The 27636-nt window shown below is 40.2% G+C and overlaps 4 protein-coding genes across 4 annotated transcripts in view; 3 read left to right on the top strand and 1 right to left on the bottom strand.

Moving 5' to 3' along the window:
• Positions 1-7482, top strand: part of ttc39b (tetratricopeptide repeat domain 39B) — a 16615-nt gene extending 9133 nt beyond the window's left edge. The window contains exons 8-19 of the mRNA XM_079184921.1: positions 1-64; positions 490-555; positions 704-812; positions 997-1064; positions 1243-1302; positions 1480-1641; positions 2146-2237; positions 2485-2605; positions 2740-2851; positions 3461-3578; positions 3671-3787; positions 3960-7482. The exon at positions 1-64 is cut by the window's left edge and continues 42 nt beyond it. Coding sequence (XP_079041047.1) covers positions 1-64; positions 490-555; positions 704-812; positions 997-1064; positions 1243-1302; positions 1480-1641; positions 2146-2237; positions 2485-2605; positions 2740-2851; positions 3461-3578; positions 3671-3787; positions 3960-4056 — 1186 coding nt within the window. The 3' untranslated portion in view covers positions 4057-7482. The remainder of the gene's footprint in view (positions 65-489; positions 556-703; positions 813-996; positions 1065-1242; positions 1303-1479; positions 1642-2145; positions 2238-2484; positions 2606-2739; positions 2852-3460; positions 3579-3670; positions 3788-3959) is intronic.
• A 1135-nt stretch (positions 7483-8617) lies between these two features.
• cfi (complement factor I) lies at positions 8618-15834 on the top strand. The gene is made up of 16 exons (XM_079184552.1): positions 8618-8673; positions 9277-9416; positions 9799-9952; positions 10077-10140; positions 10247-10412; positions 10574-10773; positions 11194-11295; positions 11377-11496; positions 11720-11746; positions 11852-11872; positions 12448-12590; positions 12902-13005; positions 13420-13524; positions 13616-13791; positions 14190-14440; positions 14965-15834. The coding sequence occupies exons 1-16, from the start codon at positions 8671-8673 to the stop codon at positions 15031-15033; spliced, it is 1845 nt and encodes a 614-aa protein (XP_079040678.1). The 5' UTR covers positions 8618-8670; the 3' UTR covers positions 15034-15834.
• Positions 15835-16220: 386 nt separating this feature from the next.
• Positions 16221-20966, bottom strand: LOC306714798 (calcium uniporter regulatory subunit MCUb, mitochondrial-like). Its single transcript, XM_079184933.1, has 9 exons — positions 20799-20966; positions 20154-20214; positions 19058-19225; positions 17988-18092; positions 17679-17836; positions 17306-17412; positions 17038-17134; positions 16668-16784; positions 16221-16403 (listed from the first exon to the last, which is right to left on the bottom strand). Exons 1-9 carry the CDS (start codon positions 20862-20864, stop codon positions 16326-16328), a joined length of 957 nt encoding a protein of 318 aa, XP_079041059.1. The 5' UTR covers positions 20865-20966; the 3' UTR covers positions 16221-16325.
• Positions 20967-24097: 3131 nt separating this feature from the next.
• Positions 24098-26071, top strand: LOC306714801 (dickkopf-related protein 2-like; the record flags this gene model as incomplete). The annotated part of the gene is made up of 4 exons (XM_079184936.1): positions 24098-24256; positions 24347-24503; positions 24708-24842; positions 25695-26071. The coding sequence occupies 4 exons, from the start codon at positions 24098-24100 to the stop codon at positions 26069-26071; spliced, it is 828 nt and encodes a 275-aa protein (XP_079041062.1).
• Between the last annotated feature and the right edge of the window lie 1565 nt (positions 26072-27636).

The raw sequence follows: 27636 nt of genomic DNA, 5'->3' as shown, positions 1-27636 counted from the left end.
CCAGTCAGATGCGTTCAGACAGTTTGAGGGCGGAGTCAAGCTGGGCATCGGATCCTTCAACCTGGTGGGTGTTCAAAGAGATGTTCACTGGGTTTGTTTTATTACACAGAGGAGTTAAACAATGAAAATAATAAAATGTATTTGTTGAGTGGTTTTCATTTTTCTCAAAGATACTTAACTCTCGTTAAAGTTGACTAAAATCTTTAATTTCTAAGCTTTCGGTTATCGTGTTGTGTAACATTTAGTAACACTAGTTTATCATTTACTGGTAATTGAGTCAGTTAGTGAGGAATCCTCACGTTAGCACTTCCTTTTCTATCGATTTTTTTTTGCCAAAATTAGGTGTATGTCATCGGCGTATTGGCGAATCACAGATATAAATAGACTCACAGATACAGTACAAAATGCACCTATTGGCTGATTGAAAGTGTCATGATTTAATAGTTTATTTGATTGTGATTTCATAGTGTTTTCTGTTTCTCTTTCCAGATGTTGTCTCTCCTCCCTCAGAGGATTTTGAGGTTGTTGGAGTTCATCGGATTCTCAGGAAACAGGGTGAGTACAACCCCTTTAAAAGTGAACCAAATATCGGTTTTAGAGTTAATAAAAACTTTACAGATAGCTATGAAAGTCTCTTGTTTTGTAAAACATGGCAGTCTAAGTGAACAATATTAATAATAATCCTGTATCTGTGTGTCTGCAGGGGTTTGGTTTGTCTCAGCTGAGAGACGGAGCCTCCAGTCACAGTTTGCGGTCGATTCTCTGCGCTCTGACTCTGCTCTTCTACAACACATATGTGTCACTGATACTTGGTAGGAAAACATAGATATAACACATTTCACCCGTACCACATATCTTGAGCCTTCTGGGGGCAGGTACTCCATCACAAATCTGTGGAGTATAAGTTGCACAAACACTGGTCCTCAGGTAGTTTTCATGCCTCTTGTGAATGACATTATGGCGGAAGATAACGAGGTTGATTTTGTGTTGGATCAGGAACCGGAGAGGGGAACCTGGTGGAGGCTGAAGCTCTGCTGGAGCCGTACCAACAAAAGTACCCCAACGTAAGCCACAAATACACACAAAGTGTAATTCTGCAGAGCAATTTGACGGATATGTTTTAATTTCAACTGTCAAAAAATAAAACTGATTGTTAAAATCTATAAGTTCTGCAGTGATTATCTTATGACATATGTTTAAATTCAAATCAATAAACTAAAACCTACATTGTGTTTCTTTCAGGGCTCCATCATTCTCTTCTACTCTGCTCGCATCCTCACGCTGAGAGGAAACTTCGAGAAGGTCTGAAACACAGATTTTTGATGATATATTCCCTCACCTCAACCTTATTAAACATTAACCTTAAAACAAAGTCTGAACCCTCAAAGAGCTCTTTGAAGAAGAGCCTTTTTATGAAAATATATCTACTAGTCGTCATCTTCCAAACATGTCTTATATATAACTCACGGTGTGTTTCAGGCCCGGGCGAGGTACGAGGAGTGCATCAGCAGCCAGCAGGAGTGGAAGCAGATCCACCACCTGTGTTACTGGGAGCTGATGTGGAACCACTCCTACCAGCAGGAGTGGCAGCAGGCGTACCAGTACGCTGACCTGCTGTGCAAGGAGAGCCGCTGGTCCAAGGTAAAAGAATACACATGAATAATAATAATAATAATAATAATAATTTTATTTATATAGCACCTTTAAAAACTGAGTTTTCAAAGTGCTTTGACAGACAAAGCAGCAATAATTATAATAACAGAAAGCTCAGTGAGACAGTTGATCCGAATAATTTCGTAAAATCAACAAATAAAAATAAAACAGAAAAGCGACGACATCACATAAAAGCCAGCCTGTAAAAGATATGTTTTAAGAAGTGATTTAAGAGAGATTACTGATTCTGCGAATATATCCATTGTTACGGTTTCCACTTTGAAAACATTTAACACGTTAAGATGTTTTTCTTGCAGTATAGTAGGCTACCTCCAGGAAAAATGACTGAAAATGAAAGTGCTTTCATCAGGGCACCATAGGCTCAATCGCCATTGTTTTACCTTATTCTGCAGTAGATAGTTATTTAACAGACATTTATTGAAATTAAATATACGTAAATCAAATCCCATCTTTGCTTTTTACCCTCTCCAGGCAATCTATGTGTACCAGAAGGCAGCCATCCTCAGTATGATGTCAGAGGAGGAGGTGAAGAAGACGGGGGAGGACATCATGGACCTCTTTAGGTCAGTCTGCCTCATTAAAACATGAATAATTAATCCACACGGTATCATCTGATCTCTGAGGGAAATACATTGTGGAGTAGAAATGGAAATAAAGTGGGAACATTATTTCCAATCCTTTGTTCTTAACAGAAGTGTTTGAAGGTTAAGACTCCAGGTTTAGGTTAACGGGGGAGGGGATGTATTATGTTGTTGAGGGTCCTAACAAGTGTAGAAGTACAAAACAAAGTGTATTCATGTGTGTGTGCAGGCAGGTCGAGGGGCTGAAACAACGCCTGGCGGGGAAGTCGATTCCAACAGAGAAATTCGCCGTGAGGAAGTCGAGACGCTACAAAGCTGCTAACATCATCCCCCTGGTCATCCCCGCCCTGGTAAACTCGTATATATTACTGACAAAAAAAGAGCGAGTTCTAAATGATCATCTACGTCTTTGATCGGCTGTCGTTAAATGTACTCTGAATAAGAGAAATATTTGGTGACATTTCTTCCCTCTCTCTGTCTGTAGGAGATGATGTACGTTTGGAACGGTTTCACCATCGTCGGGAAGAGAGCCGACAGTACCGAGGCCCTGCTGGTTACCATAGAGACGGCTGAGGAACAGCTTCGCAACGATCCCAGTGAGTTGAAAACACAGCTGTTGAATGAAACGGGGGTTCCACAGGGTTCCGTCCTCGGCCCACTTCTCTCCAGTTTATACTGAATAAAAATGACCAGAATAGTGTTGTTGTTGTTTTTAGATGTATGCAGATGATGCTGATATATATTTATCCGTTAAAACTATTTCTGTTGTCTCAGCACTTAAAATCCAAGGCGCCGTGGTTTTCAAAACAAAATGTCTTCAATGTGTGCAGTTAATTTGCACGTCAATATACTTGCACTGTTTACATTTTTTTATCCCGAGTACTTTCAAACTTAACGTGGATAATTACATTCTGAGTTGTGCCTATACTTTATTATTATTATTATTATAGAAGAACACCACTTTATTGCTCCTATCAACCATTCTTTGCCTTTCACAATAAAAGCCAGAGAATGCATAACTGTTTCCCAGAGGCAACTCAAGTTCACTCAACTCAATAAAATAGTTTACAGTAACTTCATTTTCGTGGCCTTTTCACTCTAAACATTAAGAAAGCTGTCAGTAAGTTAAATTTAAAGATGAATAGATTTTTAATTGTATCTACTGTTGCTCAGTGAACTAACTATGGTTCACGTGTCTCCTTCAGGCCCCTCAGAGTTTCATCCAGACGACAGCTGCCTGGTCCAGATGTTGAAGGGACTCTGTCTGAAACACCTGGGCAGGTTACTGCAGGCCGAGCTCTGCTTCACGCAGGTCCTGTCCAGGTAACACACACAGACAGACATGCAGACAGACAGGTTCAGGTCTATCAGGTCTGTCTTTATCTAAGATAAATCTTCCTTTCTGTGTGTTTCAGTGAGAGTCGTATCAGATACGATCACTACTTGATTCCCTTCACTCTCTATGAGTTGGGTCTGCTGTACAAACAACAGGGAGACTTCACCAAGGCCACCACAAGCATCGAAAATGCCAAGTAAGTTCACTATATATATATCTATAAAATGTACCGTATAATATATATATATAGAGTCACTCATACTAGTTTGAGATTAGAATATTGTCACTTGAAAAGTGCCACAGGAGGTCTTTGAGGAAAAAGAAGCAAGTACAACATTTACATTTAAGATTTCCTGATTTTTCATCAGGACGAACTACAAGGACTACTCCATGGAGAGCAGACTGCACTTCAGGATCCACGCGGCCCTCAACAGCCTCAAAGGATCCCCGGTTGGCACCCCATAATACTCAGAAACACACCTCGGACCAGTGTTTGGATCGTGAATCTGAAGTGTGTCGGGGGTTTGATGTCCACCAGGACTCTCTTGTTCTCCATTGCTTGCTACCTTATATTATATTTGTCCTTATTTATTATTATTTTTATTTTTTTACATTGTGTGGACAGATGAGATTATTTAAGCTTCCCGTCAATACTAAGATTTGATTGGTAGAAGCCAAATGTTAAATGAATCAACTCACTACAAAAGTTATCGATGGCTCCTTTTATTGTGAGTAAGGAGACAAGGACACACTTTGAGGGCTCGTTCACTCAGACGCTTCATTTTTGGATTGAGTGCTGCAACAAAGCTGCACTTTTTGATTTAAAAGCACTAATTAAATAGAGGTTTAAACTTTTAAACCACAAGGAGAAACATGGAGACAACCTCTGGTTCTTTAAAGTGAAGTCAAAGCTTCACGTGTTAAAGCTGCATTCTCTCTAGTGTCCACCAGGGGGCGACTCCTCTGGTTGTATAGAAGTCTATGAGAAAATGACTCTACTTCTCTCTTGATTTATTACCTCAGTAAACATTGTAAACATGAGTTTATGGTCTCAATCTCTAGTTTCAAGTCTTCTTCAATACAGCATGATGTTCATTTAGTAAATGATGGTCCATTTAGAGTCAAACAGACCATAAAGCAGGGAATGCTTTAGGGGCGGGGCTACACAGTGATTGACAGGTCTCTATCAGAGACGTATACGGCGTCTCTACATCACTCCTCCTCAGTCCAGATATGGTCACTTCCTGTTCACTGGTTGCAGAAAAAACAAGATGGCGACGACCAAATCAGCTGTTTCAATTGATCTCTTTTCACCTGTTGCAGTTTCCTTCATTCCGTCTGTCTGAACGGGCCCTGAGTTCAAATCCTTACTGTTCGTCAAAGCTGACGTGCTACCAAACACATCCTGGCCTTGAACTGCTCATGATTTTGTATAAAGTTACTTCTTTGTATGTATTTTTTTGGGATAGAATCATAAATACTGACGGAGTGCGTTGGTGTGAACTCACAGTAGATATATACGCTTTATATTTTCTTTACTTTACCTCGTTTGATTTTCCTGCACACAAACGTGCACTCGCAATCGAAGCCTTCTCACCAACCGTGGCTTACACACACACACACACACACACACACACACACACACACACACACACACACACACAGCTTGCACATACTGGGCAATACGCACGATGACCAGAGAAACACACACAAGCGGCTGTAAACGCACATATTTAGCAGCAATATGAAATAACGTTGTGCTGTTCGTCAACTTTCTGTCAGTCGGTGTGTGTGTCTGTGTTTTTAACTGTAGTTTCACTTTTAGTTCTCAGAAATGGAATACAATGTTAATATTTCTTTGGTGTATAAATTACCTGAAGATAAGAATTGTTGTGTTTCGTTACCGTTAAATCAAGTTTTCTCGTTGACCATCGTAGTTCTCCCACATGTTCGAACACTCGGGAGGAGTTTTAGTTGGTTGCAATCTGCAGCTTCACCACCAGATGGCGCCATATTCTACACACTGCTACTTTAAGTGTCAAACGAAACGCTAATCATCCAAAGTCAGCACTGTCATTTCAGCGTGTTATCGATCAACAGTGCAAATTTGCGGAAATTTTACCGAAATTAAACTCGTCTTGAAAAATGACTGCAGATTTTATCCCTTCGTACAATTTTTCTGCAAAATTAAACTACTTTATATGCTACTTTTTAACTTTTTGTTTTCTGGCTGAGATGAATTACAGAATGCAGCTTTAAAATGAAACAAGGATGATATTAACATTTTATTTTATTACTAAGTTTTAATATTCAGTCCCGAACAACAAATAAATTGCATAGTTCCAACTGGAATAAAAGAGTGGTAACAATAATGAATGTATCAACCTAAAGACCAAATTAAACGTGTGTCTCGCTGTACGTGTCTTTTGTTTTTCCTTGTGTATTTTTGTGCCTTTTTATCGTGAGATTTTTGTTTTATGTGCTTGTGTGATCGGAAACTCGCGAACAACTTAACTCGCCATGTGCAGTAAATATTCAGGAGTCGACAACAGTTTAACTGAAAAGACCAGAGTCGTATATAAAAGAGTTGTGGCAATAAACGTGGTTAACGCTAGAAAACTGCCGGTGGCTAATGTTTCTAATGAAGCTTCTGGAAGAACAAAAGTAAACTCAGTGAATATTATAAATTTAGCAACAATTGTTAATGTTATCAGTTTTGCTACGATTGATCCATCAAATTGTGGTGTTTTAGCATCGCACCGCTAGCTTATGCTACAGTATTAGCATGATGCCTGTTAGGCTAGTAAATTATACCTACTAGCGTGGTATGTATTCAATTATTAGCATCATCACTCAACATTACTCTGAGAAATAAGGGTTCCAAACAAGAGGGCTGAGGTTCTATCCAGAACTATTTGCTTCTGAAGATGCCTTTTTAAAAGAAAGAGTTTTTAAAGGGGTTCTTTGTGAGATTAAGACTTCCACTAAGAACCTTCTTCATCCAAAGAACCCTTGGAACTAAAATGGTTGTCGGTAGAACCTCCTGGGTGGGTATAAGGTGAAACCCCTGGTATATGAAGTCTTCTTAGTAGAACCCCCTATATGAGTGCTAGATTAAACCCTTGGAATAGAAAATGGTTCTTAGTAGAACCTCCTGTTGGGTTCTTGTTTGCACCATTAGAAGGTGCAAACGGTTCTGGATAAAACCCCCAGGGAGGGGTTTTGGGGGGGAACCATTTGACCATAGAAGGGTCCTCTGTAGAACCTCTCATTTCTGGGTGAAACCTTTCACAGATGGTTTTAGGTATAACCCTTTATGTCGGGTTCTAGGTAGAACCCTCTGAAAGGGTTCCTGGTGGATACTTTATAAAAGTTTCTACCAGGAAACAAGAAGAGATTCTCCAATGAGGATAAGCTGAAGAACCCTCTGTGGTTCTAGTTAGCACCTTTATTTCTAAGAGTGTGTGCTAATATCGAGTCACAGAGTGTGTTTTTCTGAAGAACAAATATCTTTTAACAATATTTTTTACGGTTCTGAAGGTCCTTCCACAATCCTTGAAGACTTAAAATGCATTTATTTACATGTTCCCTTTTACAAACATATTAATATATATCATTAATGTCACTATGAAGAATCTAAATCCTGGATGTTTGAACATCCTTTTCATTGTCACAACCTCTCTCTATAGAAGGCTTTGGTTCAGTTTGTCATGTCAGCGCTTCTTTGTGTCTCTGTGTGTTTAAACTGTAATTGTTTATCAAGTTTTCTATATGATGCATGTTATATATTATATGTAATGGGTTTTTTTCTAGTATAAGGACATTACTGTATGTGCTTTACGGCAGGAAGCGTTATGACCAAATATATGCGGTTATAGATGATGATCCAGGTGGTGCAATAAAATGAAAATGTAAGACTAATTGTTTATTTCTGTTTCTGTCTCTGTGTGTCTTTAGACTTTATTATACATACCGCAGGTGAATAGGGTTTTAACATTTAAACAAATATATATCACCATGAAACTTCCTCAGCTACGTCAAGACAATTATTTTTTATATTACAAGATTATTAAGTTTAAATTTGCAAACGAGGCATTAACTTAGATATGTGATGTGAGGGTTGGGTTATGTTTGCGGTTGTGTGTACATGCAGGAAAACCCAGAATTCGGACTGCCTCACAAATAAGTACACAATGATTTTGAAACACTTTTTTTTTATTGATACAGTGTTGAACATTAACTTATTTGTACCTTCATCCATTTATATTCCAGGATGCAAAGGCAATTTCCTCAGCAGACATTTTGACTTGTCATAGTAGGAAAAGCGCAGGCGTTATTAATAAAGTTAAACATATTAAACATCCATGTCCCCATAAACCATGACAGTGTGACATTGAGCCAACATGTTTATTACCAGGACGTGTCAAAATATCTCCTGGGGAAAAAAGGGTGCTAAATAATTACAGTTGCAGGGAATTTTTTTGTTAACAATTACAAAAAAGTCTCCAATTCATCTGACCTGCTTTTTGTCTAGCCTATAGAATGAAACACACACAGCCAGCCAGGTCAGGTTCAGACCACGACCTTTTGTCCTGAGTCACCAAGCCGCCCACACATTTAGGTTTATGTGGTTACTGGAATACAGGTTTCTTCCACATGCACAATAACAACCCCTCCCCCGAATCTTTAGTAACTCTTATATCCCAGTGAAGTGCATGATCAGTCAGCCAAATCAATCTGGAATCTGCAGGTTTGTATCCACATTGACAAGCCAAGCTAATGATTGATTGATTGATTGATTGATGACATCATCAGTGGACAGCAGAGATATCCGACTGTCAGTCACATTGCTCCCTAACCGACAGAAAAACTGCCTCTCCTTCTGTATCTGCTGCTGTTTCTTCACTGTCACATATATGGTATTACCTATTCTGAGATTTTTGAGCACAGGAAGAAAAAGAGGGAAAGAATTTAGTAAGAAACTGAACTGTGGAGGAAACCAGACTACTGATGTTTGTCAAGATGAGATCAGCTGGAGTTTCTGTTTTCTTGGTGTTTCTTTTGATCAGTCGCTCTGAAATGGTGAGTTGAGAAATGCTGACTTGCTTTTTAAGTGTTCGAAAATATTCACTTTCTCTTTCTGTATTTGTGCTTTTACTTGTTTTTATGACTTGCATTATGAAGGACTTCCAACCATGTATTTCTGTTTGATGTTATTCAGTGCAGGGTAAAGGTGGTGTGCAGAATAGTGTTGTACTGCATGGTTATATTTGAGATTGGCTACAGTATACATATAGTGTATAATACAGTTTAATATACATGATTATGTATAGCTGTAGCTACGATGGAGTATATTTAGTTTAACAGAGCGCTGACTACCACATCACATTTAGGTAAACTGTGTTGTAGAAGTATTATGATAATGGTAGTAATGTAATAGATTACAGTAAGTTGTGCTGAAGTCACGTCACTTTGGTCAAAGACAAGTTGACCAAAATACTTGAACGAAAGATAAAACAACTGCTGCATTCAACAAGCAACAAGTACTTGTCCTTTCACTGAGATATAAATATGTGTATCATCTGTGTAACACTTTAGCTAGATGATGAGCAGAACCATATCCTGTTCTAAGTTGTTTTCTCTCTCAAATTATCAAATGATAACGATCCAACACCCACGGAGCAGGTGGCACCTATCCAAGAGGAACAAACAACAACAAGCCCACCCACACCCACAACCCCTCTGGTTACCAGCCCGGCCCCCACAACCCCTGAAGCACCCGAGGAAGACGAGTTTCTGGGTCCACTTGAGTGTCTGAAAAAGAGGTAAGTGTTTTTTTGATTGGCTGGGCTTCTTCCTTTAGTTGTTCGTTCCTCTGGTTTGTTACGTTTGTCCTTTTTGCATTCATGCATTCTTTTTGATTGAGTCACATGTCTGGTCCCAAAGCTAGTTTATCAGTCTTAAGCCACTGACCCTCGAACTCTAGGTCGCAGAAAAACTGAGCCAACCACGATGGTTACTTTGTGCTTTGAGCTCCGAGTGCAACTTGTAAGGTCCTTCACAAAGGAAGAGAAGCAAAGTGTGACATCAAGGATAAACACAACGAGCAATTGAGTATTCAAATGTCTTAGCTCGCTGTAATAGAATAATGTGGGATGAATCTGTGTTTGTGGTTAATGCAATCTATCTTTCAAAAACATGTATCAGTTTTACTCGTGGATCTTGTGACTTGGTGTTTTGTCGTCCGTGGGAGCGTTGCATCGATGGACATTGCTCCTGTAAACCACCGTACCTGTGTCCCGCTGAGGGGCTGCATCCGGTTTGTGGGCTGGACAATAGAAACTACCGCTCCTACTGCCAGGTAACTCATGCGTAAGCATAGATATGGACAGGTGGTCTGGACTTGGAACTGCAGCTATAGAAACACAAATCAAGAATTTGCTGTACATTTTATAGTTTTGTCAAACATCAGATCTGTTTTCCAGGTGATGGCTCTGTCATGTTACAAGAAGACACCCGCCATGTCCCACTTTGGGGGGAATTGCGAAGGTTCGCTCTCACAGATACATTCAATGCCATGTAGTATGTTCAGATAACAATATGTTATATCCCGACTGATAGTTAATGTTTTCTTAATCTCTCTCTGTCGCCACAGCGGGTCAGCCGAAGTTCACAAGTACAATAGACCCAGACACAGGAGTGGTCAAGATCTTCATACCAGACCCTGTGAGCCCTCAAGTTAAGGAAGAGTTGCTGATATGCCAGGAGATTTGGAACATGGCAGCGGCCAACGTGGCCTGCAAGAACGACAAGAATCCACTGTAAGAGGATATACGGTTATATAATGCAAACTGTGGGGATATATAGATACATTTACATCAGCTGCTAGCCTACAGTAGCTCCATCAAATGAGAAATATGTGTTCCATGAACTCATTTTGACAGTGATGTCCCTAAAACGTGACTTTTGTGTGTTCCTACAGCGGTGCAGTAACTGCTGATTCCACGCTTTACTCTTCCCTGACAACCGACCACAACGAGAAGTTCCCACAACGATGTGTTAGCGTCCGCTGCCAAGGTTACGAGACTTCCCTAGCTGAGTGTGAAATCTACAACAAGACCAGTATTGGCCAAGGGAGCGTCGCTACGGCCACCTGTCATAAGGCATCACCAGCACCGGACGGTCAGGTTTATTTTTGAACTGATTCTATTCTTTTCTATTGTTGCCTTGTGTTTAACAAAGATCCACATTAACAACACACTGTTAGGGGACTCGTGACTTTTTATGTGAAACAATTCCTGTAACAGCAAGTTTACAGTCTTGACATTCAAAGATGTTTGAAGATTAGTGTCATATTCATGGACTACTTTATTACCTTCATACAAACCCTGAAAGAAACAAGTCAAGTATGAAATGTATTATAAGGAAACGGTTGAATATCCCCTAAACTATATGAATTGGCGGCTAAATATTGTCCAAACTGGCTCACATTTTGTGCTCTGGTGCGAAACACAAAACAGTTTTGAGTTAACCGTAATTTGAGTAAATGTCTCTTGTATGTTTGCGATACCTTTCCAGTATTGTGACTTCTTGTGTTCTCAGACTGTGGCTTCACATGTGCCAACACAAAGTGTGTCCCTCTGAACCAGACTTGTGACGGAGTGGATGACTGTGGCGACCTCAGTGACGAGATGTGCTGCAAAAGTAAAAGAAAGAAAAACGCACCCTTTTTTGTATTGTGTCGTGTTGTCTTTTCATGATGTGAATTATGTTTATGGTTCACAGAATGCAGGAACGGAGGATTCCGCTGCAAGACGGGCGTGTGCCTGCATCCAGAGGCGCTCAGCGACGGACAGATTGACTGTCTGGACGGCGAGGACGAATTAATGAAACACGCAATCAACAGTGAGATACGCATTCTAAAATCAGTTTACCCAAAAGTCATATGTTGCTATTCAATTTTGTAAAATCACTGAAACGTATTGGCCCTTTAAACCAACACCTAACAGTCCTCATGGTTATCTTAGGCTCCACCTCCTGACAAATAAACAACCCAGTGAATAATTGTCACACTTTGAACAGACTTTGTGTTTTGTAGTAATTGTACTATATTCCTTATTCTCCACAGAACCAGAAGCAGAGCACGGACTAAAAGGTAGAGTAAAGCTGTAACTGAGGTAGAGGGGTTTGAATCTTCATCGGAAACTATTCTTGTTAGTATTTGTGATGATAATGACATTTTTTATTTATTTTTTTTCAGAGTACACCTCCCCCAAAAACGGTATGTAGCCTTAACATTGACCCTTATGCTGCGTTCACACCAAAAGCAAAGTGAATGTTTCGCGTTGCTTTCGTGACTCACGAGGTTTGATCGCGGGATCGTTTGTGTTTATTCGCGTTACTCACGCTTGACGCGCCGGAGAGGAGGAGCTCAAAGCTGGTTGGTCAATTTAATGCATTCACGATTTTGCGTCGACTCGTGTCCATTCACTTCCATTCGCGTCTTTGCATTTACTTTGTATGTAATTTAGCTTTGTGTCGTATTTTCAGAAATGGTTACATTGTAGGTATGTGGGGATCCCTTTAAGGGAGCAAACCCCGACAACCAGGTTCCAGGATCTGGCCTGAAACCAGTAGAGCGGAGGCCGTTGTAACAGCAGATTAATGAACACGGTTTTAGAGTATGTTCAACTATCACATGTGGCTGGAACGGTTTGGGTGTCCAGTCACGTGTCAGGTCACCAGGTCACCTTACCACGAGTCAGGTATCGGCCCACACGCCCTTAAGACAAAGTCATCAGGATCTCATCAGAGCTGGATGTGAATCTATTAACAACTTAATGCACGTGTGTCCAGAAATGAGGGCCGACAGAGTGCATTTGGAGGCCAAGTTATACTGCGGGATTCCCAACGCGACCACGGTGGACCACATGGAGGTTGAGGACCGAGTGAGTGGCGGCCGCTTCAGGAGAGTGGTGGGAGGCGTCCCGGCAAACCCGGTCAGTCACCCGTCTGTCCGTCCGTTTTTACAGTCACATTAAGTGTTTTCAGCTTTCAAAAAGACAGCCAGTGGTTTTCCAAGTGCTCTCTTTAAAGATGTTGTTCTATTACTTTGGTCAAAGTACTACATTTCAAGCCCAAGCTCAAGCATTTTGATGTAATGTTACTACCTTTGTACTAGTTTTAAACCCTTAAGAGCATGGTGGCGATTGTATGATTTTCCAGCAGCCCCTTTACTTCCAATCCTGATTTATATATAACAAAATGTTAATTTATTTATTATTTTTGGAAATCTGTCCCTGTTCTGCAGACTCAGATCCAGTGGCAGATTGCTCTGGTGGAGAACGGGAAGATCGATTGCGGAGGCGCTTATATCGGAGGATGCTGGGTAATCACGGCTGCTCACTGCGTCAGGTAGGACCAGTGTTCAGGTGGAAGTAAATGATGATGCAGTAGTATATGTATGAAATACTACATCTCAGAGGTACATGTTGTACTTTTTACTGTACTACATCTCAGAGGTACATGTTGTACTTTTTACTGTACTACATCTCAGAGGTACATGTTGTACTTTTTACTGTACTACATCTCAGAGGTACATGTTGTACTTTTTACTGTACTACATCTCAGAGGTACATGTACTTTTTACTGTACTACATCTCAGAGTAAATTTATCGTCACAAAGCTGGTGTTGGTACGTTTTGTAGTAGCAATAGTTGTATCTAAGGTATCTAAGGTAGTTGTAATGGCTTTAAAAATCACATAAGTACTAAAAGTACTAGTAGTGGCAGTTGTAGTAGTACTCTCTTGGCTCTCTCTCTCCTTCAGGCACACCCCTACTGCGTTCAAGGTGAAGTTTTCTCTCTGGAGGAAGTTTCGAGCTCAGGGCACAACTGACATTGTTCCTGTGGAAGACATTCGCATCCACCCAAAGTATTTATCCATCCGAACGATCAGAACACATGCTTGTGATCATTCATGTTAATTGAATGGTAATAATGTGGGTGTATTTATACGCCTGCAGTTACAACGCCAACACCTTTGAGAACGACATCGCTCTGGTGAAGCTGAAGAACCTTCCGTTCGAGGACATTTGTTTCGAAGACAACCCGGCTGTCAGCGCCGTCTGTGTCCCCTGGTCCTCCCAACTCTTCCAACCCAACCACACCTGCAGCATCTCTGGATGGGGACGAACCGCAGGTGTGTTCCTCCCCCGACCGGAAATCTACCATTAGTGTAAACCAAGCCCTCGGGTGAAGAGGAAGATGAGGTCTTAATGCAAAAAATGAGGCAACTTATAACACCAAAGAAGAAAGAAGAATACTGACACCTTCAGTGGTGTTTTAACAATCAGATTTTATTCCATATAAATTAAGCTTTATTGAAATATGAATTTAATTACATCAACATGTTCATTTAGTGGCATGAAATGCTTTCAACTTCACTAGAAGTGAAGAATTTATTGTGTTCAACGAAATATGAAGTGGATCAAAGTTAAATTCATGCTTTGAAACTTTCTATGCGTCGGGTTGTCCGTTAGCTTGAACGGCGGAAGGTTTAAAAAGTCAGCGTTTGAATTTTGATGACTTTGTCCACAGACGGCAGAGCGGCTCAGGTGTTGCTGTGGGCCAACGTGTCCCTCATCGCCGACTGTCAGAGCTTCTACAAAGATCGCTTCAAACCCGGCATGATGTGTGCGGGCGACCTGGACGGCAGCGTGGACTCCTGTCAGGGCGACAGCGGAGGTCCGCTGGTCTGCGAGGACGAATTGGGAGTTTCCTACCTGTGGGGCGTCGTCAGCTGGGGAGAGAGGTGTGGTCAGCCAGGATTCCCTGGAGTTTATACACAGGTAATAATATATACAGGGTTTTTACACGGCAAATATATATTACTATACTCTTTCATCATAAACATCAGTTTAAAAAAATGCAATCAAAACTTAAATATTTGCACCAGGCGGCAACCTCCTTCATTTATTACCTCAGTAAACATTGTAAACATGAGTTTATGGTCTCAATCTCTAGTTTCAAGTCTTCTTCAATACAGCATGATGTTCATTTAGTAAATGATGGTCCATTTAGAGTCACACAGACCATAAAGCAGGGGATGCTTTAGGGCGGGGCTACACAGTGATTGACAGGTTGTAATCCAAGATGGCTACGGCCAAACTCGAGGCTTCAAAGCTGAAGTCCACAAACCAATGAGTGACGTTGTGACGACTGCGTCCACTTCTTACATTCAGTCTATCATTTGTACTGAATATTACAAATAGTTGCAGTACAATTTATTACATCGTGCTTTTATATTCCGTGTTTTACCGACAAATGTAACTTATTGTTATGCTGATGACTTCCTCCTCTCTCTCTCTGACAGGTGGCTCATTACTTTGAGTGGATACGCATTCATACAGGGTGGCCTGCCGTCACCAAGTTCAACTCTTGATGAGGCAAACACACTCTTACATAACACTGTGAATTAAGAGTCAAGCTGTCGCATACCTTAAATAGCCTATTATTAGTTCACTGATTTATTAAAAATCGTATTGTGTTATGTAGTGTACAGTGTTGTACTATATACAGTGTTTGCTGGAGCATCGTACTGATATTAGGCCACTAAATTGTAATAGCCTGCCTAGGGACTGCAGAGGAAAATTAGCTCTGGAGCTAACTCTAGCACGTTTACTTTGAGGTGGAAACTGAAGTGTTAATTAATGTGCACAGTCTCTAGTAAATAAAAACAAAAAATAAATAAAAATACCACTTTGTCCAATAGAATGAGTTTTCCGGTTTCCATGGCTCACAAATACAGAAATGTGTTTATATGGCTAATACAAATTAGGCTAATCTGTTTCTACAACTGTCAATAACAGTTTTATTAGTATTTCAGTGGCAGATATATATTTGCAATTAAATTAAATATATTGAATTAAATCAGCACATTATAAATAATGTGCTGATTTAATTGCAAACAATCAAATATCATTAAATTATATTTGTTAATTTGGACTTTTTTAATTAATCTGAATGAACGTGTTCAATGCAACACTCTGATACTAAACTTTGAATGAACTGTCCCTAATTTGCTGACGTACGTGGCTTTTCGTCTTGGCGCTTCAAATCCCCATTAGGCCTATTAAACAAAACAACTCGCCAATATCCATCTGCAGCCGTTCTCTAGTTCTACTACTGGAAGTTGGCAACCACACACACATTTAACAGGAATAAAAGCTGTCCGAAGTCACGTCTGCACACAAAACAAGGAAATACTTTTAAAAGTCTGCTGCATGTGGCAGGGCAACCATTGGTTCTGCCACAGATTACAAACAAAATATAAATGCCGTTTCTACAGCTAGCATATTTTTGTAAGCTAACAAAATACAAAATTTCACTCTTTCCTACTTTGTACGTTTGTCCTGCAACTGTTGCACAAAAATTTAAATTGTACTTATCTTGAAATAAATGTGTTTTTGCCTTTAAGTGCAGAATGTGTCATTAAAAATATTGAAATGTTTTACAGGAAGAGAAATAAAGAGGGAGTTTGATATATAGCATACCTAAAAATACTCTTTTTGACATAAATTTCACAAATACCTGGAGATAAATCAAGGACGCAGGATAAGAACCTTTTTACTTCATTGTGTTTTTAATAAAAACAGATGACAAAAGCATGAAGAAACAAAGTACAAAAATGTGCAAAAGGGACATTTAATGTCAAAAAAAGAATAAAGTTAAATCTCAGGTGGCTCTCTGAGGTTGAGGCTGATCCACCTGCAGCCGGATGGCACTCCTCAAACTGCTGAGATCACCTTCCACCTGCAACCACACAGGTTTCTACATTTGAATGACTTCAGGTGTCAGTTTTGGAATAATTTTAAAAGTCTGCTGTAATCATCTATTTCAACTAAAAATTAATGTATGAAAACCTCTTTTGGCAGGGGAAAAACAAATAAGAAGTCCACACAACATAATGAATAAGAAAAGTTAGCGCCACAAAAGACATCATTTCTAGAAGACAATGTTGCTGTGTAAACACTTTGTGCGTGTGTGTGTGTGTGTGTGTGTGTGTGTGCCCATCACCTTTGCCAGCTCTTCTTTGAGTTCGTTGTATTTTTGAATATTGAATTTCTGTTGAGATGCTTTCTGGTGGAAGAAGTGAAGGAACTGACGATCTCGCGCATTCGGATAGATTAAGTCCTGTCAACACAAACACACACACAATTTAAATCACAGACACATATTTGTACTTATGAAGGCCCTCAGACTTTTGGCGAAGTGAAGATTTGGTGAAGTGGGGACCTCACATCGTGGTGGGGACCGTTGACTTAGTGGGAACAATTGGCGAAGTGGGAACCTTTTAAGTGAAGTGGGAAACCGGTGCTCACTTATCAAGTCTACACAATATTCATTGGTCTTCACAAAGACAGCAGACCCACTCACACATCCTCACATGTTTGGTGAGGATGTAATAGGCGAAGAACATCATGCTGGTGCTGCAGGTGATGAAGAAGGTGACTGGTTCCATGACGTCCCACGCAAACACATACCTGTCAACACACACAAACATTAAAGCATGATTACAGGATACCTGAGTGCAGTAGAGTTTCAGGTTAGTGTGTGTGTGTGTGTGTGTGTGTGTGTGTGTGTGTGTGTGTGTGTGTGTGTGTGTGTGTGTGTGTGTGTGTGTGTGTGTGTGTGTGTGTGTGTGTGCTCATTACCAGGTTAGGTAACCCAGGAATCCTCCCTGCAGCGACAGGTAGGCAAGCCCCCCCCACCCCAGTATCGATGCTCTAGACTCCGCCTCCTGCGCCATCTTGACTCGCACCTGTACACACACACAGAAACACAGGTGTGTTCATGCTCATACTGAATGTCTTTGTAGTGTCTAATGAACTTCAGAATATAGATCCTTTACTTAAATATAGAAATATCACAGTACAGAGATACTTCAGTAAAAGCAAAAGTGCTGAATTCAAAATATTATTTAAGTAAAAGTAGAGAGGTTTTATCAGCAACATATACTTAAAGTAATACAGGATGTCTCCTTTCAAAGTTTTATACCATTATAGAATATTATATTCTGTAATTTACCGTCTCGAGCGGCTGCAGCTGCTCTCTGAGCTGCTCCTGTCTCATCAGCAGCTCGTTGTGTTTCATGTGCTGCCGCTGAGGAAGATTCAGAGCCGAGTGAAGCAGGCGGACCACGTACTTCATGTCGTCTGGACCCAACATATGTTCATGAGACGAACCTGATGGACACAGAGACGGGGGGGGTTTGTGGTATTAATACTTTTTTCCCCAGTCGTTCTGAATTAACTAAAAGTTTCATAACAGAAATCAGTCAAAGTGCATCTTTATGCTAAGCTAAGCTAACCTCGTCCTGACACACACATGTCGTACCTTGTCCAAGTGAGCGAACGTTGTGTGTGACGCCATTGATGACCAGTTGAAAGTCTTCATTTAAAACGGTTTCCATGAAGGTGCGTGAAGAGATTCTCTGTCCGTCTGAGGAAAAAACAAATAAAGTTTAGTTTCATGTATTCATAACTTTACTTGTGTGGCTGCTCTTGTACTTCCATCTTTGTGAGGACCAGTTTGAGTTTTAGATTAAAAGTAAGTTTTTAGAAAGTAGGGACAAAAATAATGCTAAGGACATTTTCAGTAAACAGACATTTTTGGGAAAGTCAAGGCGTTCTTTGAAAGTGAGGAAATCAGTTGTGAGGACATTTGTTGTCATTCAGGATTTTAAGAAAGTCGGGACGTTTGTCAAAAGTGAATGTTGGGGTGGGGACATGTTAGAAAATGTGGACATTTTTAGAAACTGACAATATTTTTGGGAAAGTGACAACATTTAACAAAGTGGAGACATTTTTAGAAGGTGAGGGAATTTGCTGTAAGCAAGTATATTTTTGGGGTTTGAGGACATTATTGTAAACTGAAACCATTTTTAGAAAGTGAGGACATCTGTGGACAGCAGTGACATTTTGGGCAACTCAAGAAAGAAGAAACTCAAGAAAAAAGCGAGATTTTTGAGAAAGTGGGTACATTCCTTAAAAGTAAGTGCAATGAAGAATTTCAAGACATTTTGGAAAGACGACATTTCTAAATAGAAATTTAAGGAACTTGATGATTTCAGAAAGTGGAGACATTTTTAGAAGGTGAGGGAATTAGCTGTAATGCGAGGACATTTTTGGGGCTTGAGGATATTTGATAAAAGTAGGGACATTTAAAGAAATTGAAGACATTTTTGAGTGAGAATTTTTAGAAAGAGGACATTTGTGAATAGCTGGGCCATGTCTTTAAAGTAGGGGTATTGGAGGAAACTACATTTTAATGAGGATATTTTGGACAATTAGGACATTTTATAAAAGTGAGGAAACTTCACTACTTTGTCTTCAAAACGCTGAAACTGTAAACTTAGTTTTAGGGTCCTTCCAAGTATAGTAGTACGCATGTGCTGTTTGCATCACCTCTGGTGAGCAGGGTGGCGGTGTGCACCCCGGGGTCCTTGGTTGTGATGTCACGCAGGAGGTCACCGACCGTGGTCAACATGGGCGTCAGAGTGAAGCGACTCTGCTGACCAGCGGGGAGTCGCAGAGAGAGGACGGGGCGACCGAAGCTGTAACAAACAAACGCATCTGAAAGAGAAAGAGAGATAAGTGAGATATACTCTATACAATGTTCCAAGCAGTGCTTAAGAGAAAATCTAATTGCCGTTTTGTAATTGCTTTTTTATGTATTATTGTTCATGTCTTCCTTGTTTTAGCGGTTATATTTTATTTATAGCTGTTTCACTCATAGGGACAATAATATTTTACGTAGTCATATCTTATGCATATTCATTTCATGTTCACTGTAATATTATATGGGTTGAGGCTTCAAATAAGCCCAGTTCGCTTTTTATTTTATTGTTCAAAAATAAATAAATAAAACTAAACTGTCTTGGGACAGATCAACGGAAATGAAGTTCCATTTTCTTTTCTTTCCCTAGTTTTGCATTAATGCTCTGAGGTTGTGATTTGTTTGGTTTTGTTACTCACGTCTCTTCTCAACATCACTTCCTGCCTTTTTGGTGTCCCCCCCCCCCCACCAGTTTTGAGTGTTTGCTCCTCCCTGATTAGTGTCACCTGTCCCTCGTTTGCCTCACCTGTTCTCATTTCTCTCGATCAGTCAGTCTCTACATAAACCAACCCAGTTCCTTTTGCACTTGGTCACCTGCTCTCTGGACTCTCTTTCCAAAAGCCTGTTAAGTTTTGTACTGTGGCTACATTTGGGAAACACTTTGATGATCCTCTGACTTTTCATTTAGCTAATTTACGGCTGTACTTTGTGTTTACTGATAATTAGCACACGGTAGCATGCTAACATGGTAAGCTAAGATGGTAAACATTATACCTGCTAAACATCAGCATGTTAGCGTTTAGCTCGTAGCTGTGCTGACACACAAACTGTTAGCGTGGCTGTAAACTGACTGTTAGTTTACAGTCTAAAACTGTAACAATGCAGGTAACGTCCTTTTTAAAAGAGGTGGTTTTGGAAACGTTGCTGTTGAAGTTACTTGATTACCTTTGGATGTGGGCTGACTGCTGAACCTGGAAACGACACAAGCAGACCAGACTGAACTGGCCTGGGAGGGAAAGAGAAATATATTATATCCACACCTCAGACTCTTCTTCCTGAACCAGAAACCAACGCCCCTCTGTTTGCCTTTGAGTCATGCTTTCATGAATTGTAGGGACATTACATTGAGTTACATTCATTTTCTGGAGACTTATAACATACCAGCGTAATCCTAAAGCTGACTTTAAGCTTAAATCAATGGAGTGTCCCCACAATGTGACTGTAAACAGAGTCCTCACAAGTTGGGTAAAACTAGCAGAAGCATTAGTACTAGCAGTACAACTGTACTAGTAGTAGCACTGGTGCTATCAGTTGTAGTATACAGTACCAACATTGTTGTTGCAATGCCAGTATTTGAAGAACTTGCATATATTAGTGGTAATAGTGCAGTCAGCAGTAGTTCCTGACACAATTGTACAAATGTTTGTAGTTTTTCAATGTTGATGTATCGACACATTTACAGAACTTCCAGCCTCCATCTTTGAGGAAAACGGGATCGTTTAAAGACCAAATTAAGGGTTAAGAATCTCTCCAGACTTTTGTTCTGTAAAAAGTAAAAAAGCACCAGATGTTGAAATGTGTTAAACTCACTGCGTAGATTCGGAGTCCTGCAGGTTTAGAGCGACAGAACCTGCAGAGGAATGTGGAGACTAACATGGTGAGACGACAACGAGCTCACCAAAGAGACAAACTGCAGATCTGAAGCTTCTTTGTTTTTTAACCAGCCGACAGCCTTGAGGGCTGGAATGTTTCTGAGGCGAGTAGAAACAGGTTCTCATGGAAGGCTGAACCACAGGAGAGGAGGAGGGGAACTTAACCCTCTCATGACTCACTCAGACTTTATAATAGTTTGTTTCTCTGGCAGGAAATCCTTTTCCACACAGGAAGTGACTGATTTAAACTGACAAGTCATACAACAGCAAGTTAAAGGACATTAAAGACACGAAACTAACGTATTTTTTCTTTGAAATGCTTCCAACTTCATTTGCACTGCACAAATAACACATTGAATCTTTTATCTTCAAATTGTACTTACATTTCGCTTGTTGAACGTTAACTAAAACTTCTCTGGACACTTCACACAAATAAACAAACAATAAGTTGCTCTCCAGTTCATTTCCCATAATTATGTCATTTTTAACTCTTAATAATCTCCAGTTTCGGTTCTCGAAGAAAGAAAACCTAATTTACGTTGCACATATCAAGCACAAAACTAATTAAATTAAGCCGTCTACAATGCGGATTCTCCAGTCCAACAGACAGCAGCTTTCCTAATGAGAGGGGTGGGACACTTGTTATTGTGTTCTCATTTATTATTTACATAACTTAATTGTTACTACCTGCATATTTGCACTGTTGTTTTGTGTATATTTGTATGTTTTTAATGATGTGTTGTGTAATGTGTACTATATGTACCTCGCTGTACTTTACCTCACGTTACCACTGAGATAAAGTAAATCTTACTGTGCAGATTCAGATTATTACTAATCATTTTAATTATATTAAATATAAACCACCCAGTAGTATATCAAATATTTGTAATTAGCTCCACAATTTCCAGCTGCAACATTAAAGTGATCAACACATTAGTGCATAAAATAAATAAAATAAATAAAACAAATAAAATAAATAAAATAAATAAAATAAATAAAATAAATAAAATAAATTATTCCTTTAGGTTAATACTTTTGTTCTGGTACTTATTTTACTTCAAACAGTATTTTTACACTGTAGTATTAGTACTTTTACTGAAGTCAAAGATCTCAGTACTTCTTCCACCACTTTTAAAATTAGACGTGGACGCATCATCAGCTGTTCAGTCTGCAGCACGAAGTCACCGGAAATACTCAGAATCCCAGCATGCCTTTCTCTCTCTGAGTGTTTCTGTCTGTCAGCTGCAGTTCAACATGTGACCTCAGGGCGGCGCCGTTGTCCCTTCGGTCCACATTCACTGAACCTCTGAGACAGAAACTCAATCGTCAGCAGCTGTTTCTGTTTATTATCAACAGGCCTGTGTGTGTGTGTGTGTGTGTGTGTGTGTGTGTGTGTGTGTGTGTGTGTGTGTGTGTGTGTGTGTGTGTGTGTGATGCGTTTAGAGGGCAAGTACCTCTAATTGTACTTTAGTATAGTAATTGAGTAACTGTAGTCTACTTAGTTACTTTCCATCACTGTTGATAATATTCATAATGAAAGAAGAACTAAACTTTCTGTAATTGAAGTGAATCAAACGTAGATATTTGTTTTGGTTATTTCTTAGATTTGAAGATGATTTGAACGAGTCGTCAGAAGAATAAACAAGAAAGAAACCTAAATGTGCATCATAATAACATTAATTTAATATTTAATAAGTATATTGTCTCATTAGTTTGCTCTCAAAAGTCACAGTTCTGATTTATTATCTCACAATCTTAAAACATGTTGATTTATTATCTTTAATGTTTGTTTAAAATATATTATATGAATTCAATATATTGTGGATTTAATATCTATTTAATTTATTTAATATCTTTAATATTTATGTGAATTTAATATTTGATATTTAAAATAAATTATTAAACTGTTAAAAATAAAAATATAATCCTGACATGAAGAAATACATCAGTCATAAGTACTCAAGTACTGAAGTACAGTTTGAGGTACTTGTGCTGTACTTGAGTATTTCCATTTCATGCTGTACTTTATACCTCAACTGTACTACACCTCAGAGGTACATATTGTACTCTATACTGTACTACATCTCAGAGGAAGATATAGTACTTTTTACTTTAATAGTTACTTTGGAGAATATTCCATTTTTACACAAATGTTGTTGATACACATTGTTAAATATTAACATATATACACATATATATATATTTATATTATAAGTGTAAAAGTATCTCAACTTTGACCAGCACCAGTAAAATGCTGTATATATATATATATACTATACAGTAATAAAGTAACTATACAGTAATAAAGGAAATACTTTACTTGTTAATACTTCTCTATTTTCCCTATGAGTATAATATCTGTGTACATTATGTTTTTGTACTGCTGCCTTTCTTTCTGTGGTAATTTAAATATTAGATACATATTTGTTCATCCTGAGTGTGTTTTTTAAATGTATTTGTTTGATTCTTTCCAGTAAAATGTCGTGTTTTTTAGGACTTTAGTATTTTATTTATAATATTGTAACATGTTGAGAGAGGAGCCGTTGAAGTCAGGACCGGACGTCTTCCTCTCTCTCTGTGTATCGATGGCTGCAGGTGAGGGGGGCGCGAGGGTATCGATGTGCGCGCGGGAGGGGTCTGCTGGGGCGCGCGTGGCCGCGGGCTGTGGGTTGGACCGGGCGTGTGCGCGTGGCAGAGGAGCGAGAGCAGCCTATAAAGAGGATCGACGGTCCGGGTCCAGCTCACCTGTCCGAACACCGAGGGGCTCACGAGCGCTCTGCTCACCTGAGAGACACCGGAAACAGCTGCTAACCTGAGAGGAGAGACGGGACTGGCTCACCTTTAAGCAGAGCTACAGGTGAGACATTTCATTCATCTATATTTCATAATCACACCTGTCTGCGGGAGTATTGGCTTGTTCCTTTCAAAATAAAAGCGTGCTAAGCTTTAAAGTGAGATGATGTTGTTTGTGACTCTCAGAACTGGTTCATCATGTTTTGTTTGAACTTTTTAAAGTTTCCCAAACATCACGAATGCGTTTATCTCCAGTAACATGATGCACATTTAAATGAAAGATATACAACCTGCTGTCAAATAACAGAACATGTTTTTGTGACTGTAATTTAGAGTTAATTAGTTTCAAAGTTAAAGAGTTGATAAACTATTTAAATGTCATATTTAAGTGCATTTGTTATATTTGTGTTTCTTGCAGCAGCAGTCATGACCCGTCACTTGGTGATGATGGTCTGTCTCGTGCTCGTGCTCCTGCTGACGGCGTGCACCCGCGGCTCGTCGGCGGCGCGCGTCCGTCTGAACTCCATCCGAACGGTGATCCTGAGGGAGTCGCACGCGCTGCCGCTGAACAGGAGCGCGTGGGAGCACAGCTTGGACCTCACGGTGAGTGTGTTTGTGTGTGACGTTATGCGTGACGTCAGAACCACCCTGAATGACTCTTCTTCTTCTCTCTTCCTCTTCCTCTTCCTCCAGCTCTATCAGTGCATGAGCGACCTGGAGTGCAGAGAGGGCAGCTACTGCCACGCCCCCACCAGAGGCCCCGCCCACCCGCAATGTCACACCTGCCGCAGGAGGAAGAGGCGTTGCCATAGGGACGGGATGTGTTGCCCGGGCAACCGCTGCAGCAACAGTAAGATGGGTCTTTTGTCGTTTATCATTTGTCCACGTTTTTATGAATCATACGATGTTAGATGACGGAAGAGACCGTTTTTGGGAATTACTTTAAAAATAGTTTCTAACACATAAGAAGTCACACTTTGATGGTGACGTCAAATCTACAAAGCGTTGGTGACGTGTCTCAGGGTGTCTGAAGATGAATCTTTGAACCTTCCAGATATCTGCGTCCCCGTCGAGGACGGCTTCGTGTCTCAGAGGATCCCCGACTCAGACGGAGGGATGAGTCCTCTGTCTCAAAGGAAAGGCTGGAGGAAGAGAGGGAGGACGGAGGCCAAAGGAGCCTCAGGTAAAGGTGAGCGTCATGTTCGCTTAACGTGGGAATAAACCACGATATGAGATTCATGAGATGTTTCTCTTTGTTTTGTCTGGAACTTCTTGTGATCTCAAGTGTCTCAGAGTTTTCTTGTTTTGATTCTTTGTGATAAAACCCTCTGAATCCCAGACGTCTAACCCTCTGTGGCCTCGTTCTTCACCGCAACCTATAGAATAAATAATGTAATGTATCAAAGAGCTGCTCCTCCATGAAGCAGAGCCATCATGACTAGAAGTAGAGAGAACTAGAACATGAACATGTCTCTAGAACAACAGAACAACACAGTTATGATGACATCAGTAGAAAAGAAAGAAATGTTGAATTTATTTAATAATTTACTTCACAAAAATTAGAAAACAATTGAATCTTTATATCCAACTTGTTTCAAAGTGTCCACAAGTTTTACAATGTAGGAAAGGAAACGGAGGCTTCATGTGCTGTATTCACTGAGTTATTCATGTTTCAGCCTCTCTTTAAATGACAACATGAATAAAATGTTTTTGATGAAATATCATCATTTTAAGCTTCGTTTCGGCTGCTTTTTCTGACAAAAGTGTTTGTCACACATGATGTAAAGATAGAAATCTGAGGAGAATGTTGGTTTTTACAGCTTCTGTTTGTGATGATCGTGTAGTTTTGGTGATTGTTAATTACACCGAGATTTTTTGTTTCAGTCAAAAACTTTATTCAGGCTTTATTCAAAATGTTCTTCTGTTTAATTTGTTTCTCTTTATACCAAAACAACCCGTCTCCATCTCTGCATCGAGGCTTCTGATTGGCCGGGAGTGTCTTTGTCGGCTGTTGTCTCATGGAGGTGTGTTTGTGTCTCAGGTCAGGTGGGGGATCCCTGCCTCCGGTCCCCCGACTGCTCCGACGGTCTTTGCTGCGCTCGTCACTTCTGGACCCGCATCTGCAAACCCGTGTTGCAGGAGGGACAGGTTTGCACGCGGCACCGCCGGAAGGGTAACCACGGCCTGGAGCTGTTCCAGCGCTGCCCCTGTGGCGGTGGACTCGGCTGCCGGACGCTGCGGGAGCGCAACGCCCGGTCTTCGCCCTCGTCTTCGTCGTTGCTGGCGGCGGCAAAGTCCAAGATGGCGGCGGGCCCGTCCCGCCACGCATCCCCGCACACGTCACCGCTGTCCTCGGCGGCCTCGTCTGCAAAGTCCTCGCCTTCGAAGGCGAGACTTCATGTGTGCCAGAAAAACTGAGGAGGAAGACGAAGGGAGGAAGGAAAGGAAGGAAAGGAAGGAAAGGAAGGAAAGGAAGGAAAGGACTCCGAGAGACTGAATAACCAAAACCTGGTCACACCTGTGTTAAGCCCCGCCCACTCCTTCTAGAACCGCCTCATTGCCAATGAGCTTCCTGTCGGGCGGCATTCACACACAAAGTCAGCGAGACGTGAAACTCTTTGTGGTTCAGATCTGGTTTCTGAAGTCTAGACGAGCAGAAACCACTTTGAAGTCCGGTTTGACCCCATTTACACCAACAGGAAGTCGCAACAAACAACAATATATAAATATATCTTTGTTCTCACACAAGAACACTTTCACTCATCTCAGTATCATCTGTGGGCTTTATTTCACTTTGTTTCAACATATTTATTCAGATTTTCAAAACAAAAGCCTTAAATTACACTGAATGGAGAAATGTCTACAACAAGCCAAACACTGTTCTCTAAAGCAACCATTTTACATCGGTGTTCTTATTTTAATGTAAGTATTTTGATAACATTTGGTCCGATAAAGTCAGACTTTGAATTTTTTTTAAAAAGGAAGAACTGAACTTAAATCCTACGATTCTCCGTCTGTTTTGACACAAATATGTAAAAACTGGAAGGATGAGTTGAACCCTGAAGGTTCTTCAACACCTCCAGGAGTCTTTTAAATGAAATAAATACAAAATGCTCCAATGAAACTCCCCAAAGGACAACACCGCACCACAGACGTGCCTCCTCTTCCTCAGCCGGTTGGAAAACAGGCGTCAATAGAAACTCGTCCACGTCTCTGAACTCCAGACGTCCTGTTCATTTGCACTGCTGCTGTTGTTGAAAGTTATTTTTCTATTAGTTGTTTCCTGTATATTTCGGATGAATGTTGGTTTTATTATTTGTTTATTTCCACCTCTTTGAGAAGAATTCTTGTGTTTCTGTCAAATCACTAATCTGTGTTTTCATGATTAAAATGATTTGTCTTCTTAAATATCTTTGTGTTTGTGGGGTTTTTGGGACAGATATCATGCAAAACCGACTGAATGTGGTCTTGTGAGTGCAGAACTTTAGTAGTTTAATAAATAAACATACTTTAGAGTTGTGTGGCTGCCTGATGCTAAGCTATCGAGGCTAAATCCTGATGCAAAAGGACAACAGATCAGTTTAAAAGAACAAAGAGTTCTCTGTTTGTTCATCATATCTGAGACAGAAAAGCCCTTCAGCTGAACACCAGACGTTCTCTCCAGAACTGCTGGACGGTGATGAGATTCAGAAAGACTCGCCAAGAGGAAATGAAACCATGTGTGCAGATAAAAGTCTTCATCACCACAGAGTTAAAGCTTAAACCTCAGATATTTAAATATCTGACGGCAGGTTGATTTCTGTCTTCATCCTGAAATGAAAAACATAGAAAAACAGAAAACAGAAAAACAGTTTGTCCTTTAAAAGAAGAACAAATATCAGTCACCACAACTTCTTCTTTGTGACTTTATGAGTTCTAGTTGTAGAAAGTTCACAACATCAGATGTTTTATAAATATCTGCAGAAACTAAATAACAATATAAC

Source organism: Pholis gunnellus (genome assembly GCF_910591455.1).
Source record: "Pholis gunnellus genome assembly, chromosome: 23".
Classification (NCBI taxonomy): Eukaryota; Metazoa; Chordata; class Actinopteri; order Perciformes; family Pholidae; genus Pholis; species Pholis gunnellus.
The sequence above is the reverse complement of the archived record's forward strand: the minus strand, read 5'-3'. Positions and strand labels throughout refer to the sequence as shown.

Excerpts from the sequence above, each read along its gene's own strand:
- cfi (XM_079184552.1), top strand. Across the intron at positions 10,774-11,193 it reads GGCATCACCAGCACCGGACG|ACTGTGGCTTCACATGTGCC; the intron begins GTCAGGTTTATT and ends TTGTGTTCTCAG. Across the intron at positions 11,296-11,376 it reads TGACGAGATGTGCTGCAAAA|AATGCAGGAACGGAGGATTC; the intron begins GTAAAAGAAAGA and ends TATGGTTCACAG.
- LOC306714798 (XM_079184933.1), bottom strand. The coding sequence starts at position 20,864 with ATGTTAGTCTCCACATTCCTCTGCAGGTTCTGTCGCTCTAAACCTGCA. Across the intron at positions 18,093-19,057 it reads CGCCACCCTGCTCACCAGAG|ACGGACAGAGAATCTCTTCA; the intron begins GTGATGCAAACA and ends TTTTTTCCTCAG. Across the intron at positions 17,135-17,305 it reads TTCCTGGGTTACCTAACCTG|GTATGTGTTTGCGTGGGACG; the intron begins GTAATGAGCACA and ends GTGTGTTGACAG.